Source organism: Chiloscyllium plagiosum, unplaced genomic scaffold (assembly GCF_037043375.1).
Source record: "Chiloscyllium plagiosum isolate Xiang-an unplaced genomic scaffold, Cpla_swu_hap1 HiC_scaffold_13, whole genome shotgun sequence".
Taxonomy (NCBI): Eukaryota; Metazoa; Chordata; class Chondrichthyes; order Orectolobiformes; family Hemiscylliidae; genus Chiloscyllium; species Chiloscyllium plagiosum.
In genome coordinates, this window is record NW_028270151.1 from 35,269,216 (window position 1) to 35,287,370 (window position 18,155).

The window sequence follows — 18,155 nt, forward strand, 5'->3', positions numbered from 1 at the left end:
AAAAGCACAGCAGGTCAGGCAGCATCCAGGGAACAGGAGAATCGACGTTACGGGCATAAGCCCTTCTTCAGGAATGGGGAAAGTTTGTCCAGCAGGCTAAGATAAAAGGTAGGGAGGAGGGACTTGGGAGAGGGGCGTTGGAAATATGATAGGTGGAAAGAGGTCAAGGTGAGGGTGATAGGTCAGACTGGGGTGGGGGCGGAGAGGTCGGGAAGAAGATCTCAGGTTAGGAAGGCGGTGCTGAATTTGATTTGATAGACTAAGATTAGGGCCAGTCAAAGACAGTAGTGGGAAGTTGTGCGTGGAGTCCAAGGAGATAGGAGAGGCGCTAAATGAATATTTTTCATCAGTATTCACTCTGGAAAAAGACAATGTTGTCAAGGAGAAAACTGAAATACAGGCTATTAGATGAGACAGGACTGAGGTTCATAAGGAGGACGTGTTAACAATTCTGGAAAGTGTGAAAATAGGTAAATCCTCTGGGCCAGATGGCATTTATCTTAGGATTCTTTGGGAAGCTAGGGAGGAGATTGCAGAGCCTTTGGCTTTGATCTTTATGTTGTCATTGACTATAAAAATAGTGCCAGAAGACTGGAGGAAAGCAAATGTTGTTCCCTTGTCCAAGTAGGGGAATAGGAACAACCCTAGTAATTATAGACCAGTGAGCCTTACTTTGGTTGTGGGTAAAGTGTTGGAAAGGATTATAAGAGATAGGATTTATAATCATTTACAAAGGGATAATTTGATTATGGATAGTCAACATGGTTTTGTGAAGGGTAGGTCGTGCCTCACAAACCTTATTGAGTTCTTTGAGAAGGTTACCAAACAGGTGGATGAGTGTTAAGCAGTTGATGTAGTGCACATGAATTTCAGTAAAGCGTTTGATAAGACTCTCCGTGGTAGGCTATTGCAGAAAATATGGAGGCATGGGATTGAGGGTGGTTTAGCGGTTTGGAGCAGAAATTGGCTAGCTGAAAGAAGACAGAGGGTGGTGATTGATGGGAAATGTTCATCCTGGAGTTCAGTTACTAGTGGTATACCGCAAGGATCTGTTTTGCGGCCACTGCTGTTTGTTATTTTTATAAGTGACCTGGATGAGGGCGTATAAGGGTGGGTTAGTAAATTTGCGGGTGACACTTACATCAGTGAAGTTGTGGACAGTGTCAAATGATGTTGGAGGGACATAGATAAGCTGCAGAGCTAGACTGAGAGGTGGCAAATGGAGATTAATGCGGAAAAGTGTGAGGTGATTCACCTTGGAAGAAATAACAGGAATACAGACTACTGGGCTAATGTTAAGATTCTTGTAGTATAGATGAGTGGGGAGGTCTCAGTGTCCAGGTACATAGATCCCTGAAAATTGACACCCAGGTTAAGAGGGCTGTTAAGAAGGTGTAGGATGTGTTAGTGTTTATTGGTAGAGGGATTCAGTTTCAGAGTCTTAAGTACAAAACGCTAGGACGGCTACACTTGGAGTATTGCGTACAGTTCTAATCGCCGCAGTATACGAAGAATGAGGAAGCATTGGAAAGGGTTCAGAGGAGATTTACCAGGATGTGGCTTGGTATAGAGGTAAGATCTTATGAGGAAAGGCTGAGACTGTTTTTGTTAGAGAGGAGAAGGTTGAGAGGTGACATAATAGAGACATACAAGATGATCAGAGGATTAGACAGGGTGGACAGTGAGCGCCTTTTCCTTGGGTGGTGAATGCTCGCATGAGGAGACATAGCTTTATATTGAGGGGTAATAGACATAAGACAGATATCAGAAATAGGTTCTTTATTCTTTAAAGTCCACTTTAAGGACATTTAAATGGTCATTGGATAAACATATGGATGATAATGGAATAGTGTCAGTTAGATTGGCTTCAGATTGGTTTCACAGGTCAGCGCAACATCGAGGGCTGAAGGGCCTGTACTGCGCTGTAATATTCTATGTTCTATGATCCTGGAAATTAGAATCAAAAACAGAGATTGCTGGAAAAGCTCAGCGGGTCTGGCAGCATCTGGAGGGAGAAAGCAGAGTTAATGTTTCAGGTCCAATGAAGAATAATGTTCTCCGAGCCCAAAATGTTAACTAGAGTCATAGAGATGTACAGCATGGAAACAGACCCTTTGGTCCAACTCGTCCATGCCGACCAGATATCCCAAGCCAATCTAGTCCCGCCTGCCAGTACCTGGCCCATATCCCTCCAAACTCTTCCTATTCATATGCCCATCCAAATGCCTCTTAAATGTTGTAATTGTACCAGCCTCCACCACTTCCTCTGGCAGCTCATTCCATACACATACAACCCTCTTTGTGTGAAAAAGTTGCCCCGTGGTTCTCTTTTATATCTTTTGGTGATTTTACTGCTCCTCGGATGCTGCCTGAACTGCTGTGCTTTTCCAGCACCACTCTAATCTAAATTCTGGTTTCCAGCATCTGCAGTCATTGTTTTTACCTCTTTTATATCTTTCCCCTCTTACCCAAAACCTATGGCCTCCAGTTCTGGACTCCCCAACCCCAGGGAAAAGACTTTGCCTATTTACCCGATCCATGCCCCGCATAATTTTGTAAACCTCTATAAGGTCACCCCTCAGCCTCCGACGCTCCAGGGAAAACAGCCCCAGCCTGTTCAGCCTCTCCCTATAGCTCAAATCCTCCAACCATGGCAACATCCTTGTACATCTTTTCTGAATCCTTTCAAGTTTCACAACATCTTTCCGATAGGAAGGAGACCAGAATTGCACGCAATATTCCAACAGTGGCCTAACCAATGTCCTGTACAGCCGCAACATGACATCCCAACTCCTGTACTCAATACTCTGACCAATAAAGGAAAGCATACCAAACGCCTTCTTCACTATCCTATCTACCTGCGACTCCACTTTCAAGGAGCTATGAACCTGCACTCCAAGGTCTCTTTGTTCAGCAACACTCCCTAGGACCTTACCATTAAGTGTATAAATCCTGCTAAGATTTGCTTTTCCAAAATGCAGCACCTTGCATTTATCTGAATTAAACTCCATCTGCCACTTCTCAGCCCATTGGCCCATCTGGTCCAGATCCTGTTGTAATCTGAGGTAACCCTCTTCACTGTCCACTACACCTCCAATTTTGGTGTCATCTGCAAACTTACTAACTGTACCTCTTATGTTTGCATCCAAATCATTTATGTAAATGACAAAAAGTAGAGGGCCCAGCACTGATCCTTGTGGCACTCCACTGGTCACAGGCCTCCAGTCTGAAAAACAACCCTCCACCACCACCCTCTGTCTTCCATCTTTGAGCCAGTTCTGTATCCAAACTCTACTTTCTCTCCAAAGATGCTGCCAGACCTGCTGTGTTTTCCAATCAATTTCTGTTTTTATTTCTTGCTAGCTGCTCTGACCAGACTCTTCAAAATTTGATCACGAAATTCAAATCTCTTAATAATCGCTTTTCCTGTAGAACAATCCCATCTTCAACAACATGCATTTGTGAAGTTCCTCATAACTATATCTCAAACCATTCATATGAATCATTTCCTTTTGTCATGCCTTCACCAACCTCTTAAAGTGTTATGTCCAGATATGGACATAATATTCCAGTTGAGGACAGATTAATATTTTATAGAGGTTGACCATAACTTCCTTGTGTCTGTTTTTATGAAGCCCAGATTCGATATAGTTTGTTAAGAACTTTCTCAAACTGTCCTACCACCTCCACTGCTTGTGTACACATACATCTCGGTCCTTCTGGTCCTATACCCCTTTTAGAATTGTATTATATCTCACCTAGTTAAAAATCACACAACATCAGGTTATAGTCCAACAGGTTTATTTGGAAGCACTAGCTTTCAGAGCACTGCTCCTTCATCAGGTGGTTGTGGAGTATAAGGTCGTAAGACACAGAATTTATGACAAAAGTTTACAGTGTGATGTAACTGAAATTATATATTGAAAAGATCTGGATTGTTTGTTAAGTCTCTCATCTTTTAGAATGAACATGTTGGTTTCAGTTCTTTCATATGTAAATCACAGAACATTTAAGTTATATTCTCAAGTGAACTTTAACAATTGGTGTTATGTTGGCCTAGATAATGCTTCTAAGATGTGAGCTGCCCTGTGTGAGACTGTCTGTGCCACAATGGTCAGACTGATTCTAATCTAAAAAATGGATTTACAGAATCTTACATGGATTCATGCAGTTTTTGAGCAAAGTAAAATGTAATTCTGCAAGTACAAATTCACCCCAAAAACTTACATGTGTATGTCTGTGGGGTTGGGAGGGGGGGGTTATGAGTGTCTGTGAGAGAGCGTGTGTATGTGTGTGAGTGTAATGGGGTAAAAGTCTGTGAGAGGGTGCAGGTGCATGTTTGAGTGTGGAGTGTATGTATCAGCAAATGAGAGAGGGTCTGCGTGGATGTACGGGTCTGTCAAAGACAGTGAGTGTCTGTTGGAGTATCTGTGCATCTGTTGCTGTGTGTGTATAGTACAATGGGGTCACCTGTAGTGTGACATGAACCCAAAGTCTTGGTTGAGGCCATCCCCATGGGTACCAAACTTGGCTATCAGCCCCTGCTCAGCAACCTATTGTTGTTGCCTATTCTGAAGTCCACCTTGGAGGACGGTCACCCGAAGGTCCGAGGACGAATATCCTGGACCCTTGAAGAGTTCTCCGACTGGGAGGGAACACTCCTGTCTGTTAATTGTTGCGTGGTGTTCATTCATCCGTTGCTGCAGCCTCTGCTTGATTTCGCCAATGTACCATGCCTCAGGGCATCCTTGCCTGCAGTGTATGAGATAGACAACTTTGGCTGAGTCGCATGAGTACCTGCCACATACATGGTGGGAGGTGTCCCCTCATGTATTGGTGGTATCCATGTCGACACTCTGACATGTCTTGTACCAAGACAAGGTTGTATGGTGTTGTCCTGAAAGCCAGGCAATTTGCTACAAATGATGATCTATTTGAGGTTTGGTAGTTGTTTAAAGGCGAGAAGTGGAGGTGTGACATACACACACTCCTACCGACCCACACACTCTCTCACAGACCCATACACCCACGCATACTCTATCTCATATGCTCACACGAACCACTCACACATGTATCCTCTCACAGACTTCTACCCCCTTACGCTCACATTCACACACGTACACACACTCTCTCTCACTCATAACTCCTGATCCCCCCACCCCCCCATACACACGTACACATACAAGTTTGTGGGATGAATTTAAAATTGCAGAATTCCATTTTACTTAGCTCAAAAACTGCATGAATCCATGTAAGATTTTGCAAATCCATTTTTTTAGATTAGAATCAGTCTGACCGTTGTTGCACAGACGGTCTCATACAGGGCAGCTCACATCTTAAATGTATTATGTGGGCCGACACGACACCAATTGTTCAAGTTCACTTGAAAATGTAACGTTTAAATGCTCTGCTGTTTACATATGAAAGAACTGAAATCAACATGTTCATTCTAAAAGATGAGAGACTTAACAAACAATCCAGGTCTTTTTCAATACATAATTTCAGTTATATCACACTGTAAACTTTAGTTATAAATTCTGTGTCTTACGATCTCATACTCCACAACCACCTGATGAAGGAGCAGCGCTCCGAAAGCTAGTGCTTCCAAATAAACCTGTTGGACTATAACCTGATGTTGTGTGATTTTTAACTTCATACACCCCAGTCCAACGCTGGTATCTGCAATTTATATCTTACCTCTTCTCGTTCTTCCTACCAAAATGAATACTTTGCATGAATCAGGAAAGCTGTAGTTTTTAAAATAAAACTAAAAAGGTCTCTTCGTCAAGTTGAATACCCCCCTTCAACCGCCAAAGCGAAAGGTCAAATTTGATGTTCAGCGCGCACGCGCTGTTTGACCGGCCACTGGCACCTGCGCAGTGTGGACCAAAGACTTGTAATGGCGGCCGCGGCGACTACGACGATGTTGATGTCGGAGTGTCAGCTCGGGATCGCAGGCGGTGGTGTCGGATTGAACGGATTTAGCGGTGCAGGGGGAGGAGGTAGTGTTCATAACGGTTCTGGATCGGCGCAACCACCTTGGAACAGAAGTCTAGAGAGAGCGCTGGAGGAAGCTGCTGCGACGGGAGTGTTGAGCTTAAGCGGGAGGAAACTGAAGGAGTTCCCCAGGAGCGCGGCGAACCAGGACTTGACGGACACCACGCAGGCGGGTGAGATACAGCGCGCACTTACATACGCTGCTTTACTGCGGCGATGGCAGCTTCGGTCCAATGGAAATTTTTCGGGACGTTGTGAACAGTGTGATTTAAACAAGGAGGCGCGTGCACTAGCAGAGCTGTCGCGAGTTTGTGGTAGCCAGGGACACGCGCACGGGGAGGGACCTGGGCGTGCGACACTAAGGGTCGCTCGCCAACGGTTCTCTGACTCCCTTCTTGGTCACAAATCAATGATGCAGTAACTTGTTATCGTGGCTCGTGCGTGAGTAAGTTGACATTAAGTTACGACAAAATATAACTTTCACAACGTCAGATGGATAATTCCAGATTGATTCAATCTATTTATGCTGTATTAATTGTTGTGTCGCACCATAAAGAGTAAAAAACACTGATGGCATTTGAAAAAGCACGGAAGAGGCAACAATCAGTACTTTCTTTCAGTTGATTAAAATGTTGCATTAACCGCTGTGGGTGTAATTTTAGACACTTGTTTCGACTGATAGGGTTTCTGTATATGAACCTCATATTCTGTGTTCCTTCCTTGGATGATTTTTCCAAGACTTCCGATTGTGTACTCAGACCAAGTTGAAAATTCTCTTCAATCGGCAATGGTTAATGCAATTCATCCCATCGAGCCGATCTTGCCAATGAATCCAGTCTTTCCTCAGGATTTTAGACAGCTATCAGGAGTATTGATGGTTAGAATAATACCATGATATTAACCAGTAATAACATATCAGAGTAAAACGTCACACAACACCAGGGTATAGTCCAACAGGTTTATTTGGAGGCACTAGAGTCATAGAGGTGTACAGCTTGGAAACAGACCCTTTGGTCCAGCTTGTCTATGCCGACCAGATATCCCAACCCAGTCTAGTCCCTCCTGCCAGCACATGGCACATATCCCTCCAAACCCTTCCTATTCGTATATCCATCCAAATGCGTTTTAAATGTTGTAATTGTACTAGCCTCCATCACTTCCTCTGGTAGCTCATTCCATACACACATCACCCTCTGCGTGAAAAAGTTGCCCCTTAGGTCTCTTTTATATTTTTCCCCTCTCACCCTAAATCTATGTCCTCGAGTTATGGACTCTCCCACCCCAGGGAAATGACTTTGTCTATTTATCTTATCCATGCCCTTCATGATTGAGCTTCTGACGCTCCAGGGGAAACCACCCCAGCCTATTCAACCTCTCCGTATAGCTCAAATCCTCCAACCCTGGCAATATCCTTGTAAATCTTTTCTGAACCCTTTCAAGTTTCACCACATCTTTCTGATAGGAAGGAGACCAGAACTGCATGCAATATTCCAACAGTGGCCGAACCAATGTCCTGTACAGCCGCAACATGACCTCCCAATTCCTATAAGACCATAAGACATAGGAGTGGAAGTAAGGCCATTTGGCCCATTGAGTCCACTCCGCCATTCAATCATGGTTGATGGGCATTTCAACCCCACTTACCCGCATTCTCCCCATAGCCCTTAATTCCTTGTGACATCAAGAATTTATCAATTTCTGCCTTGAAGACATTTGGCGTCCCAGCCTCCACTGCACTCTGCGGCAATGAATTCCACAGGCCCACCACTCTCTGGCTGAAGAAATGTCTCCGCATTTCTGTTCTGAATTTACCCCCTCTAATTCTAAGGCTGTGTCCACGGGTCCTAGTCTCCTCGCCTAACGGAAACAATTTCCTAGCGTCCACCCTCTCCAAGCCATGTATTATCTTGTAAGTTTCTATTAGATCTCCCCTTAATCTTCTAAACTCCAACGAATACAATCCCAGGATCCTCAGCCATTCCTCATATGTTAGACCTACATTCCAGGGATCATCCGTGTGAATCTCCGCTGGACACGCTCCAGTGCCAGTATGTCCTTCCTGAGGTGTGGGGACCAAAACTGGACCCAGTACTCCAAATGGGGCCTAACCAGAGCTTTATAAAGTCTCATTAGCACAACGGTGCTTTTATATTCCAACCCTCTTGAGATAATTGACAACATTGCATTCGCGTTCTTAATCATGGACTCCACCTGCATGTTTACCTTTAGAGAATCCTCAACTAGTACTCCCAGATCCCTCTGTACTTTGGCTATACGAATTTTCTCACCGTTTAGAAAGTGGTCCATGCTTGTATTCTTTTTTCCTGCACTAAATACTCTGACCAATAAAAGAAGGCATACCAAACGCCTTCACTATCCTATTGACCTGCAACTCCACTTTCAAGGAGCTATGAACTTGCATTCCACTGTCTCTTTGTTCAGCAACACTCCCTAGGACCTTACCGTTAAGTATAGAAGTCCTGCTAAGATTTGCCTTCCCAAAATGCAGCACCTCATATTTATCTAAATTAAACTCCATCTGCCACTCCTCAGTCCATTGGCCCATTTGATCAAGGTCCCATTGTAATCTGAGGTATCTTTTTCACTGTCCACTACACCTCCAATTTTGGTTTCATCTGCAAACTTACTATACCTCTTATGCAAACATCCAAATCATTTTTATATAAATGATGAAGAGTAATGGAACTATCGCCGATCCCTGTGACACTCCACAGGTCACTGGCCTCCAGTCTGAAAAGCAACCTTCTACCAACATCCTCTGTATTCTACCTTTAAGCCGGTTCTGCATCCATATAGCTAGTTGGCCCTGTATTCCATGAGATCTAACCTTGCTAATCAGTCTTCCATGGGAAACCTTGTTGAACGTCTTACTGGAGATGTGATCACTGCTCTGCCCTCATCAATCCTCTTTGTTATTTCTTCAAAAAACTTAATCAAGTTTGTGAGACATGATTTCCTGCGCACAAAGCCATGTTGACGATCCCTAATCAGTCCTTGCCTTTCTAAATACATGTACATCCTGTCCCTCAGGATTCCCTCCAACAATTTGCCCACCACTGACATCGGGGTCGGTCTGTAGTTTCCTGGCTTGTGCTTATCACCTTTCTTAAACACTGGCACCAAGTTAGCCAACCTCCAGTCTTCCGGCACCTCACCTGAGACTATCGATGATATAAATATCTCAGCAAGAGGCCCAGCAATCACTCCCCTAGCTTCCTACAGAGTTCTAGGGTACACCTGATCAGGTCCTGGGGATTTACCCATTTTAATGCTTTACCAGACATCCAGCACGTCCTAGTTTTTGAAGTGCTGCTGCTTCATCAGGTGGCTGTGGAGCAGAATCATACAACATAATTTATAGTAACAGGATTGCTTTGACATGGAATGTAATATTAAACAAATTTAGCTCAAGTCTTTCATCTTTTAGAATGATCATGTTAGTTTCGATTCCTTCATATGTAAATACCAAAATATTTTCAAAGTTACATTCTCAAGATAGCTTTTAACAATAGGTGTCATCTCCGCTCAGATAATGCATTGAAGATATGAAGTTAGTCTGTCTGTGTTCTAATGTTAGGTCATACTGATTGTATTTCCAAAGTGGGATTTACAGAATTTTACATGGAATTAAGCAGTTATTGAGTAAAATAAAATGTAATTCTGCAAGTGCAAATTCACCCCACAAACTTTGTGTGCGCGCGAGTTGGGGAGACCAGGAGTGAGTGTGTGTGTGTGAGAGTGAGTGAGAGAGAGAGAGAGAGACACACACACACACCGTGTACAGTGCAGTAAGGTCACCTGTAGTGTGACATGAACCTAAGGTCCCATTACACACTCACTTCACTCCTCTCTCTCTCTCTCTGACACGTGCGTGTGCATGGTAACTCGGTCTCCCCTGCGCGCTCTCTCTCAAGTTTGTGGGGTGAATTTGTGCTTGCAGAATGACATTTTTTAGTTTGTTCAAAAACTGCATAAATCCATGTAAAGTTCTGTAAATCTCACTTTAGAAATATTATCAATATGACCTGACATTGGGACACAGACAGACTTTTTAACTTCACACTTTCAATACATTATCTGAGCTGAGATGGCACCTCTTGTTAAAAGCTATCTTGAGAACGTAACTTTAAAAAAGCAATGGGTTTTACATAAGGAGGAACCAAAACTAACATGATCATTCTAAAAGATGAAAGACTTGAGCTAAATTTGTTTAATATTACATTCAATGACAAAGCAATCCTGCTGCTGTAAATTCTGTCTTATCATTCTGCTCCACAACTACATGATGAAGAAGCAGCACTTCAAAAGCTAGTGCCTTCAAATAAATCTGTTGGACTTTAACCTGGTGTGTGATTTTTAAATTTGTCCATCCAGTCCAACAACGGCACCTCCAAATCACATTACAGTTAAGTCAAATTTAGTTTGTTAAACGGCATCTTCAAATTTTTAGGCTTGTTAAGCATGCAGTGATTCTCCTATTTTTTGACTTGGGGGATCCCTTGTGTAGTGCCCCTACCCTTGTACCAGGATGCCTAAGTTCAAGTCTCACCTGCACCAGAGGTGTGTAATAACATCGCTGAGCAGGTTGATGAGAAAAAATAAGTTGCTTAGTAGAGAGCTGGCATTGATACAATGAGTTAAATGGTTTGCTTCTGTGTAGTTATGATTCTATTTCTAAATTAAAACAAAGAAATGGGGGACATGTTGCATACTTAATTGACATCATTATTATAGTAGAGGAAGAGAGGGATGACATCCCAGTAATTCCAACAAAATTAATAATAAATCAGTGAGTCACCAAGTTAATGTAAGAAAAGTAAGAAATGATATCCCCAGTGCCAGGTGATTTCCACTTCAGGATTTTAGAGAAATTTGTTGTGAACATTACAGATGCTGAAACTATGAATACCTAAAATTCTCTTGATTCAGAGCCCATTCCATGTATTGGGAAATTGCAGAGTCACTCTCCTATGTACATGAAACAAGAGGGAGAAAACCATGAATTTATAGACAAGACCCCGAGCTGACAGGGATTAGGTGATTAATGAAGCTGAATAAGAATAGTGAATTTTCAGCAGGGAGTGACACCTTGCATTGCACTGTGAGCCGGGTCAAAATGTTCTGAAGAGGTGATTGATTTTTGGCTTTAAACAAGGATGTATGAAGTTGTCAAGCTATCTGATCGCTGCTGACATTGGATATTATTTCAAGAATGCTGTACACCTAGCACTTGTCTATTTAAGTGTAGTCATGAACACCGTGAAGTTCATCACTTGAAGAGATCCATGTGGCTGAAACTGCAGATAGAATCAGAAAATCTATTGTGATAATAAGCGGCTATTTGGAATATTATATCCATCGGCTTGAAAGAACTATTGGCTTAATCCTGCTCCATTTCTATTATAAAGTCACAATAGGCCCTTATGCTCAACTTGTGTATGATGACCAGGTTTCCTAAACTGAACTAGTCCCATTTGCCTGCATCCGGCCCATATTGCTCTAACTCTTTCATACTCCTGTACCTATCCAAATGTTTTCCTGCCTTGCACTTGAAGGACAGTTAGCCCAATTACGCTCAGCACTTAACTGAACATTAGCTGAGGAACAGGGAGAGTTTAGAAGAGCTACATCCAGAACTTGTGATTACCATTGGAACCAGTTACCTTTCGGGTTTTTTTTTACATCAGATGTCTGTGTCTTCTTGGTCTCGGATGTCTCCATCATAGTCTGTTGTCTCAGTCTCAATGCAGTATAAGGGAGGTGAGCCCATGTCATTCCCATGATGGCATAGGCCCTGGGAACACACCTTAAGGCAGCAGCAGACAGCGTAGAGATTTACACAAACTAAGAGTAATGAAACCTTTGTGTGTTTTGGTATGATTGCTTTCATATTATTCTCCCCTTCCTTTTGAACATTTAGTGAAAAGGAGTGTTCTTTAAGATTAAATATTACTACTTAATTTTTTTAAACTTTGGCATTGTTATTGATTTGTGTCTAGTGATTGAGTATGGGTGAACAAAGTTTCATTAAGGGTACGAGATGGCAATGTAGGGCCAGAAAATGGATGAGATGGCAGGGGGCAAAATTTGATTGCAGATGGGTAGGTTGGTTGGCAGGCTAACAATATAGGCCCATTTGCATTGTGGTTGTTAAAGATGGGTTGGACAGGGAAGAACGAATTAGAGACTGAGGCTGAATTGAGTGGGGCAGGGGTGAAATGGATATCTGTGAAGTGGGGAATTTAGTTAGGATGTTGGGGAGAGATTAGTGGTGATGGTTGTGGGGAAGGGGTCTGGCTGTTTAGAAGTTAGCCAGAAGCGAGCATTGCTTTTAATTGCTTCTGGGAACAAACTTAAAGTCAGATCCATCAAATTCTCAGGTTTTTGAGAGGGTTCAATTTGCCTGTCAGCAGTTGCAACTTTGGAAATAATTACTGCAGGGTGAGTTTTATTGGAATTTCCACAGGGGCCAGACATGTAACTCCTGTCTACATTGTTATAATGATTGTCTTTCTATTGGAAGATCTTGGTCCTCATTTCATGTAGAAGATTACAGCTTTGACTGACTTGTCACACCATTGACTCAAATAGGACTTAATTTGTGAAATAGAGTTGTATTCTGAGCTTCAGTTTAATATAACCACAGATGACTTAGTGTCATAGAGCTGTACAGAATGGAAACAGACTCTTTGGTACAACTCGTCCGTGCCGATTAGATGTTATAAATAAATCTAGTCCCATTTGCCTGCATTTGTCCCATGCCCCTCTTAACCCTTCCTATTCATATATCCATCCAGATGCCTTTTAAATGTTGTAAATTGTACCAGCCTCCTCCACTTCCTGTGGCAGCTCATTCCACCCATGGGCTATCCTCTGTGTGAAGAAGTTGCCCCATAGGTCCCTTTTAAATCTTTTCCCTCTCACCCTAAGTTTTGGACTCCCCAGTCCGGGGGAAACTACGTTGTCTATTTGCCCTATCCATGCCCCTCATGATTTTATCAACCTCTATAAGGCAACCCCAAAGTCTCCGATGCTCCAGGGGAAAATAGGCCCAGCCTGTTCAGCCTCTTCCTATAGCTCAAACCCTCCAACCCTGGCAGCATCCATGTAAATCTTTTCTGAACCCTTTTGAAGTTTTGCAACATCCTTGCAATAGCAGGGAGACCAGATTTGCACACAGTATTCCAAAAGTGGTCTAACCAATGTCCTATACAGCTGTAACATGACCTCCCAAGTCCTATACTCAATGCACTGATGAATAAAGGCAAGAATACCAAATGCTGCCTTCATTACCCTGTTGAACTGGGACTACACTTGCAAGGAACTATGAACCTGCACTCCAAGGTCTCTCTGCTCAGTAACATTGCCCAGGCCCTTCCCATTAAGTTTGAGTTCTGCCCTGATTTGCCTTTCCAAAATGCAGCACCTCACATTTATCTAAATTAAACTCCATCTGCCACTCCTCAGCCCATTGACCCATCTGATCAAGATCCCATAGTAATCTGAGGAACCTTCTTCACTGTCCACTACATCTCCAGTTTGGTGTAATCTGCAAATTTACTAACCGTACCTCCTCTGGTCACGTCCAAAATCATTTATATAAATTGCAACTTCTTGTAAACTTGGCTTCGAGAGCATCATTGAGTGAAAAATGCACTACCAGTTTACATTAAATGATTCACACTTTTTCACTTGAGAAATTGGTAGACTGGTTAGCAAGATTAGATCACATGGAATCCAGGGACAGCTAGCCAATTAGGTACAAAATTGGTTTGATGGTAGAAGATAGGGTGGTGGTAGAGGGTTGTTCAGACTGGAGGCCTGAAACCAGCGGTGTGCTGCGACAATTGGTGCTAGATCTATAATTGTTTGTCACTTACCTAATTGGTTTGGATGAGAAGGTCGGAGGCATGATTAGTAAGTTTGTCCATGACACCAAAATTGGTGGTGTAGTGGACAGAGTCGAGAAGGGTGGCACTGGAAAAGCACAGCAGGTCAGGCAGCATCTGAGGAGCAGGACATGTTTTGGACATAAGCCCTTCTTCAGGTATGTGAAGGGAGAAAAGGGATGAGAGATGAAAAGGGGGTGGGGTGAGGCTTGGGGGGAAGATGGGTAGTAACACGATAGAATGATGTAGATGGGGGTAATTGTGATAGGTCAGTGGGAAGGGTGGAGAAGATAGGTGGGAAGGAAGGTGGACAGGTAGGACAGGTCAAGAGGGCGATGTAGAGTTGGAGGGTTGGATCTGGATGAGGTCGGGGGGAAGGAGATATTTGGAAACTAGTGAAGTCAATGTTGATGCCATGTGGTTGAAGGGTCCTAAGGCCGAAGATGAGGCATTATTTTTCCTGTTGGCAGATGGCTTTGATTTGGCGGTGGAGGCTCATGACTTGCATGTCCTTGGGGAAGTGGGAGGGGGAGTTGAAGTGGTCGGCCACAGGGCGGTGAGGTTGTTTAGTGCGTGTGTCCCAGACAAAGAAGGTTGTCTAAGAGTACATGGGGTCTTGATCAGCTGGGCTGAGGAATGGCAGAAGGAGTTTAATTCAGATAAATGTCAGGTGTTACATTTTGATAAGTCAACCAGGACAAGATTTACACAGTTAATGGTAGGGCTTTGAACTAAGGAGTCCAGGTACATAGTTCCTTTAAAGTGGTGATACAAGTAGACAGGGTGGTTTTTGGATTAGTGGTGCTGGAAGAGCACAGCAGTTCAGGCAGCATCCAAGGAGCAGCAAAATCGACGTTTTGGGCAAAAGCCCTTCATCAGGAATAAAGGCAGTGAGCCTGAAGCTTGGAAAGATCAGCTAGAGGAGGGTGGGGGTGGGGAGAAAGTAGCATGGAGTACAATAGGTGAGTGGGGGAGGGGATGAAGGTGATCGGTCAGGGAGGAGGGTGGAGTGGATAGGTGGGAAAGAAGATAGGCAGATAGGACAAATCATGGGGACAGTGCTGAGCTGGAAGTTTGGAACTAGGGTGAGGTGGGGGAAGGGGAAATGAGGAAACTGTTGAAGTCCACATTGATGCCCTGGGGTTGAAGAGTTCCAAGGCGGAAGATGAGGTGTTCTTCCTCCAGGCGTCTGGTGGTGAGGGAGCGGCGGTGAAGGAGGCACAGGACCTCCATGTCCTCGGCAGAGTGGGAGGGGGAGTTGAAATGTTGGGCCACAGGGCGGTGTGGTTGATTGGTGCGGGTGTCCTGGAGATGTTCTCTAAAGCGCTCTGCTAGGAGGCGTCCAGTTTCCCCAATGTAGAGGAGACCGCATCGGGAGCAATGGATGCAATAAATGATATTAGTGGATACTCCACCCCCATTCCCCCCACCACCACACCCACTCCGACCCCACTCCCAGCTCCACACCCACACCAGATCCCAGCTCCCAGCCCTGCCGTGTTTTCACCATCCCTCCAGATCTTCCCCTCACTGAGGACGAACGATCAATCCTCAGCAAAGGACTCACCTTCATCCCACTCCGTCCATGCATCAATGAATTTAACACACGCCGTGACGTCGAACACTTCTTCCTCCGCCTCCGAGTTTACTTTCACAATCAGGACTCTCGCCCACCTTCCGAGGACCCCTTCGCCCATCTCCAACACATTGCATCCACCTGGACACCCCGCGCTAGCCTATTACCCACCCTTGACCTCTTCATTTCCAACTGCCGCCGGTACATTAACCGCCTCAAACTGTCTACCCCCAACTCCAACCTCTCACCCTCACAATGCGCAGCCCTCCAATCCCTCTGCTCCAGTTCCAACCTCACCATCAAGCCAGCAGATAAAGGGGGCGCAGTGGTAGTCTGGCGCACTGAACTATGCACCGCTGAAGCCAAACGCCAACTCGAGGCCACCTCTTCCTACTGCCCCCTCGACCATGACTCCACCCCCCCATCACCAAACCATCATCTCCCAGACCATACAGAACCTCATCACCTCAGGAGATCTCCCACCCACAGCTTCCAACCTCATCGTCCGGGAACCCCGCATTGCCCGGTTCTACCTCCTTCTCAAGATCCACAAGCCTGACCACCCTGGCCAACCCATTGTCTCAGCATGCTCCTGCCACACTGAACTCATTTCTACCTACCTCGACACTGTCCTATGCCCCCAGTCCAGGAACTCCCCAAATATGTTCGAGACACCACCCACACCCTCCACCTCCTCCAAGACTTCCATTTCCCTGGCCCCCAATGCCTCATTTTCACCATGGATATCCAATCCCTCTACACCTCCATGACCAGGGCCTCCAAGCCCTCCGTTTCTTCCTCTCCCGACGTCCTTAACAGAACCCTTCCACCAACACACTAATTCGTTTGGCCGAACTGGTCCTCACCCTGAACAATTTCTCCTTCAAATCCTCCCACTTCCTCCAGACCAAAGGGGTAGCCATGGGCACACGTATGGGCCCCAGCTATGCCTGTCTCTTTGTTGGGTACGTAGAACAGTCGATCTTCCATAATTACACCGGCACCACTCCCCACCTCTTCCTCCACGACATTGATGACTGCATTGGCGCCACCTCATGCTCCTGTGAGGAGGTTGAGCAATTCATCAACTTCAACAACACATTCCACCCTGACCTTAAATTTACCTGGACCATCTCTGACACCTCCCTCCCCTTCCTGGACCTCTCCATGTCCATTAATGACGATCGACTTGACACTGACATTTTTTACAAACCCACCGACTCCCACAGCTACCTGGATTACACTTCTTCCCACTCTACCTCCTGCAAAAATGCCATCCCGTATTCCCAATTCCTCCACCTCCGCCGTATCTGCTCCCAGGAGGACCAGTTCCACCACAGAACACACCAGATGGCGCCCTTCTTCAGAGACCGCAATTTCCCTTCCCACGTGGTTAAAGATGCCCTCCAACGCATCTCGTCCACATCCCGCACCTCCGCCCTCAGACCCCATCCCTCCAACTGTAACAAGGACAGAACGCCCCTGGTGCTCACCTTCACCCTATCAACCTTTGCATAAGCCAAATCGTCCGCCGACATTTCCGCCACCTCCAAAAAAGACCCCACCACCAGGGGTATATTTCCCTCCCCACCCCTTTCCGCCTTCTGCAAAGACCGTTCCCTCTGTGACTACCTGGTCAGGTCCACGCCCCCCTACAACCCACCCTCCCATCCTGGCACCTTCCCCTGCCACCGCAGGAACTGCAAAACCTGTGCCCACACCACCTCCCTCACCTCCATCCAAGGCCCTAAAGGAGCCTTCCACATCCATCAAAGTTTTACCTGCACATCCACGAATATCCGTTGCTCCCGATGCGGTCTCCTCTACATTGGGGAGACTGGACGCCTCCTAGCAGAGCGCATTAGGGAACATCTCCAGGACACCCGCACCAATCAACCACACCGCCCTGTGGCCCAACATTTCAACTCCCCCTCCCAATCTGCCAAGGATATGGAGGTCCTGGGCCTCCTTCACCGCTGCTCCCTCACCACCAGACGCCTGGAGGAAGAACGCCTCATCTTCTGCCTTGGAACACTTAACCCCAGGGCATCAATGTGGACTTCAACAATTTCCTCATTTCCCCTTTCCCCCACCTCACCCTAGTTCCAAACTTCCAGCTCAGCACTGTCCCCATGACTTGTCCTATCTGCCTATCTTCTTTCCCACCTATCCACTCCACGCTCCTCCTTGACCTATCACCTTCATCCCCTCCCTTACTCACCTATTGTACTCCATGCTACTTTCTCCCCACTCCCACCCTCCTCTAGCTTATCTCTTCACGCTTTAGGCTCTCTGCCTTTATTCCTGATGAAGGGCTTTTGCCCGAAACATCAATTTTGCTGCTCCTTGGATGCTGCCTGAACTGCTATGCTCTTCCAGCACCACTAATCCAAAATCTGATTTCCAGCATCTGCAGTCATTGTTTTTACCTAGACAGGCTGGTGCAGTACGTGTTTGGCACAATTGCCTTCTTTGGACAGAGCATTGAGTACAGGAGTTGAGGCATCATGTTATGTCGAAGACCTTGGTAAGGGGAGGCCACATTTGGAGTACTGCATACTATTTTGGTCTCCCTGTTTTAGGGAAGGTGTTATTAAGCTTGAAAGGATAAAAGCAAAAAAGAAAGGAAGCAAAAAAAGGATATTACTGAGATTGGAAGGTTTGAGTTTAAG

The 18,155-nt window shown here is 45.2% G+C and overlaps 1 protein-coding gene and 1 long non-coding RNA gene across 10 annotated transcripts in view; one reads left to right on the forward strand and one right to left on the reverse strand.

The window, feature by feature from the left end:
- The window catches only part of LOC122556032 (uncharacterized), a 47,187-nt gene extending 41,106 nt beyond the window's left edge, over positions 1-6,081 (reverse strand). The window contains exon 1 of the long non-coding RNA XR_006313439.2: positions 5,698-6,081. This is a non-coding gene — a long non-coding RNA (uncharacterized LOC122556032). The remainder of the gene's footprint in view (positions 1-5,697) is intronic.
- Positions 5,894-18,155, forward strand: part of lrch3 (leucine-rich repeats and calponin homology (CH) domain containing 3) — a 196,946-nt gene continuing 184,684 nt past the window's right edge. For all 9 annotated transcript variants that reach the window (XM_043702400.2, XM_087993517.1, XM_087993516.1 and 6 more), the window contains exon 1: positions 5,894-6,170. In XM_043702400.2, the coding sequence (XP_043558335.1) occupies positions 5,900-6,170 (271 nt within the window). In that variant the 5' untranslated portion in view covers positions 5,894-5,899. The remainder of the gene's footprint in view (positions 6,171-18,155) is intronic.